Below are 4545 nucleotides of genomic sequence, written 5' to 3'. Positions count from 1 at the left end.
TCTGTTTTAATTAAAAAAAACACATTTGGAAATAATTAAACATATCTATATTATTAAAAATGCTAAGATTAAACACATTATTATCAGAACTTATGAGCTCTTCGCTCTTCGGCTTGCATTTTCCTTATTACTGAACACAAATTTACCTAACATACACGAACAATTTAGACAATTTAGCTTCATATTTGATATTATTTATAATAATTTTTTCAATGATTGATTAGTTTTCATTCTTTCCTCCGGTTTGTACTTAAACCAATTGAAATGTTAGAATTGACTTTAAGGTGGACAAGTGTCCGAGATTAAGCTAATTAAGTTCTGCCAATAAAGTTAAGTGATAGTCAGGTAAGGTTAATTCTAAGACAACATCTGAGATTAATATTGCATTACCGACCAGGATTCACTTTTTTATACTTTGTTTACAGCACCATGCTGAGATTGTCCGCATTTCTGTTGTTGGGGGCCTGCTCCCTTGGGGTTATCGCCGGACGCAGTACCTACGGCGGAAGATTGAGTACGCTCGCCCAATCTTTTAAAAGCTGATACATTTCTGTGTACATGCATAAAACAGCAACTTACTAGAACTGGTTCATTTGTGAAGACATTGTAATTTGAATCACATTCGAGACAGTTACCATTCCTGGTGTTTTTTGTGAGCCCCAGAGTAACTATAATAAGGCTAGAATCCAAAAACTCTGCCATTACCATCCTTATACTTTAAAAAATTTGCGAATGGCGAAAGCCTTTGCCATTAGCCCACTTACAAAAATATGAAAGTAAAAACAACAACGTTTACTAGTTTTAAAACTTTTAATCTGAGACTTAGGCAAGATTTCAAAATTAAACGGTAACAAATTAAATGTAAGTGGGATATTGACAAAACTATACAGAAACATTTTTACAGCTTACCTTTACAAAGCCAGCATATATACATATATATGTGTATGCGTTTCATAAACATAGAACAGAGAAATTAGTAAAATAAAACTAAATTATGCTAAAAGAAATAAGATAAAATAACTTATTCATCTTTTTCTGATAAAGGTGGCGGAAATGGCGGATTTGCCGGACTTCTCGGGGCTTCACGGAACGGTGGCCTCAACGGGATTGGCGGCATGGACACCGGTAATTACGGAAGTAATGAAGCGGGAGGTGTAAGCGGAGGTAGTCCTAAACTACTTTTAATTACATGATTTATCATATGCGTGGCAATATAAGAATAAACGTAACATTAGATATATGAAAACATAAGAACATTATTGTAAGAAAAATGCTACTGAACATCTTTGAACAGAAAAACTAGGCTTCAAACACAAACATATCTTTTTATCTGTTTATAGCAGGTGCCGTCAACATGCCGGTCTTTGCCTACGCGCCATTTCTGCCAAATAGCGGTGCTGGATCCGGTTTATTTGGATCAGGAATGGGTTTAGCTGGTTTTGGTGGACCCAGCCTTGGCGGTCAAGGAGCAGGTAGACCAGGCAGTTCTGGTTCCTACGGCTCAAGTAGTAACACAGGTATCGCAGGTATTGCAGGTTTAAGCAGCGGTCTTCGAATGCGCCCGCGAAACGGAAATGGTGGTGCCCTCATCAACATTGGACCAAATGTTGTTGATTTCGTCCCTTTGTCCACGTCTTCATTCAGTCTCTTCCCTAGTCGCCCCAATACGATCCCAGTTAACGGCATGGTTGCTGGTGGCATTAACACGAACACCGGTGGTATAGGCGCAAATGGCATAAACGCGAACGCCGGTGCTATGGGCGCAGGTGGCATGAACGTGAACGCCGTTGGTATTGGCGCTGGAAGTATGAATGGAAACGGAGGTGCAGGAGCCGCTGCGGGAGCGGGTATGGGCAGCATGAACGCCGCTGCCGTGAACGCTGCTATGAACGCAGGAGGTAAGAGCGGTCTTGCAGTAGGGATGAACACAGGAACTGCATTGAATGCCGGAAATACTGGTATTAGTGCTAACATGGCTGCTGTTGATATGGGTGCTGCGATAGTCTCTATGAATTCCATGGCCGGAGCTGGAAGGAACGCTGGCATGAACGACGTTATGAACGGTGGCAGGAGCTCGGCCATTGGAGGAGGAATAAACGACAGCGGTATGAGAGCCATCGGAGCTGGTATAGGCGGTGGTAATGCTGGCGTTGGTGGTTCAACTGGTAGGTAACGCATATTTTTAACAGTTTTTGGTGATACTAGGAGAAAATATACAGTTACCGTTTCGTTAAACACGTTTTTCGACCAATCGCATGCTGTTTCAATCATGGTAGAGGAAGCGTGACGTTAACGCCAAATGTTATTACCTTACCATGATGCATCGGGTTTTAAGTGTTCACCGATATTTCACCAATACGATATGACTTGCTATAATACTTACATTTCAGGCGAAGTGAACGCAGCGATGGTGTCTGTGGCCATGGTGCCGTCGGCTGGTACCGGAAATGCCGGTCAAATGAATTTAGGTGGCAGGGGAGATGCCATCAGCACCGGCATCGCAGGGTTCGGGATGCAGGGCCTCACTCACATTGGAAACGGATGTTACATCGACGAAGGTCAGTATTCTTTACCTTAATTAGTTTTTGCTGGTTAACGGTATAAAACTTTGTTCCGCTTGCAAGGAGATTGCTTTATTCAGACCGAAACTGTTGATAAATATAACAATGTCAGTTTTTGGCCATATTAAATTATTTCAAGCCAAAGATGCTAACCATTATATCACAAACATCACCATAGAATATATTTACTTTGTATAAAGTATTATGGCAGTATGCATCGTGCCTGATATAACTCACATATTTCAGCTGGCGACATTGTGAAGCTTGGTTCGGGAGCAGCAGGAGTGGCGGGGGCCGGAAACAGCGGTTACGGCCGCTAGGCTGGAAGTAAGGCCTTTCTTCAATATTTTACGATACATTTTAGATCATGACATTGAAAGTTTAAAAAGGCGGCCATTCTCTACGGTAATAAACAAAACATAAATAAACTAAAAACCACTACATCTGGTTTACCCATCAGATTTCTAGCGGCTAAAACAATGCATGTACTTCAAAGCAGTTATGTTTACAATCAACCGGCATACTAGTGCATCACATTCATTTAAAAATTATGCCTTACAAATATAGAATATAAATCCTATTCGTTTTATATTTGCAGACATGGAAACTCTGGGCTCAAAATCCGGCATATTTATTGACCCCGGTAAAAAGGACTACAGCTTCTGCCAATCAGCGCTTGTCCTACAGTCCAGTGTACAATGTTTCCCTATTCTTTGCTTTTTGTATTGTTTTTATGAAATAAAATGCTTTGTTTTGCACACAGAAACTTTTTTTAATGTATGTTCTTTCCTTAACAACCTATTTCCATGAAACCTCCTAATAAAAAATGACCTATACTATACCATGAAACTCGTCTCGTCGATTTTCGCATTTTGCTGTGGGTTCTTTCTTATAACATACAGTAAAATTTAAATTCTAGGTCAAGTTTGAATGAGTAAAAAATAAGTATTATTAGTAGTAAAATAATGTATAATTATACATATTATGTGAAAATGCTGACACACGAGGCCGTAATTCATAACTATATATTTAAATAATAAAATATGCTAGTTTAGGTCTTGTTTTTAAACTCGAATTCCGTAAATTGGATGTGTAGCATATCGGAGCCCCTATTTTCGAATTCTACTTTATACGAATTGAAAATCATGTAAAATGCGTCAGTACGACTTGGACACATTGACCTCGAAATTAATTATGGTCAATTTTCTTCTTAAATAACTGTGCAGTTAAAAAGTCTTCCGTGTCGAGCTTTTCTTTTTCTAGTAAATGTTATACTGACCCAATAATCTTAAACGGTTATCAAATAACCGTGAACAATTTTTTTCTGCAAATATCTTGGAACACAACAAGTCATTCGGAAGTTTTGTTTCTGTACTGCAGAAGGTATAAAAGCCCTTAACCATTGACCTACTATTCCAATATTCAACAGTGGTCATTCTTCTGACAGTGACAAATGTGACGCTTAAGGACTACACATCAAGTTATTTAAAGATATTGATCGATACTTCATTCTGATAAAGGTCACTACGACTTTTGATTGATTTTTGACCCTCCACCCACAAAGCGCCAGGGCAGACCATAACCAATGACTATTTCAAATTTTGGGGTGACGTTGGGTTTAAGGTATAGATGACGACACAACTGGCCTTCCGTAGTCACAAAATCAGTCTTGTTTGATTGTGGGGTAGTAAAGCTCATCCCATATCGAGCTTTTTTGTGAGCTATATGCGTTAAGCGTTAGCTAGACTGGTCAGGAGCCACTTTTCACTTGTTACAACTATTCGCCGACCCTATAATGACCTTGTTTAGCGATTTCATTATGAATGTTTTATACAAATGAAAATTTGTGATCAAATGACGACTCCAAAAAGGATAACTGATATTTTTCTCGGACAATGATCAATATATCAGCAATATTGATAAAAATACCACGCAACGCCATATTTCTTACAGCGTGTGATAATCGATTTTTACCGCTCCACAA

At 39.1% G+C, this 4545-nt stretch overlaps 1 protein-coding gene across 1 annotated transcript; it reads left to right on the top strand.

Moving 5' to 3' along the window:
* The first annotated feature begins 1362 nt into the window (after positions 1 to 1362).
* On the top strand, positions 1363 to 3266 carry LOC128230199 (uncharacterized PE-PGRS family protein PE_PGRS10-like). Its single transcript, XM_052942265.1, has 4 exons — positions 1363 to 2165; positions 2391 to 2558; positions 2808 to 2888; positions 3160 to 3266. The coding sequence occupies exons 1-3, from the start codon at positions 1424 to 1426 to the stop codon at positions 2879 to 2881; spliced, it is 984 nt and encodes a 327-aa protein (XP_052798225.1). The 5' UTR covers positions 1363 to 1423; the 3' UTR covers positions 2882 to 2888; positions 3160 to 3266.
* Positions 3267 to 4545: the final 1279 nt, after the last annotated feature.

This window comes from Mya arenaria, chromosome 4 (genome assembly GCF_026914265.1).
Source record: "Mya arenaria isolate MELC-2E11 chromosome 4, ASM2691426v1".
NCBI classification, from domain to species: Eukaryota; Metazoa; Mollusca; class Bivalvia; order Myida; family Myidae; genus Mya; species Mya arenaria.
The sequence above is the reverse complement of the archived record's forward strand: the minus strand, read 5'-3'. Positions and strand labels throughout refer to the sequence as shown.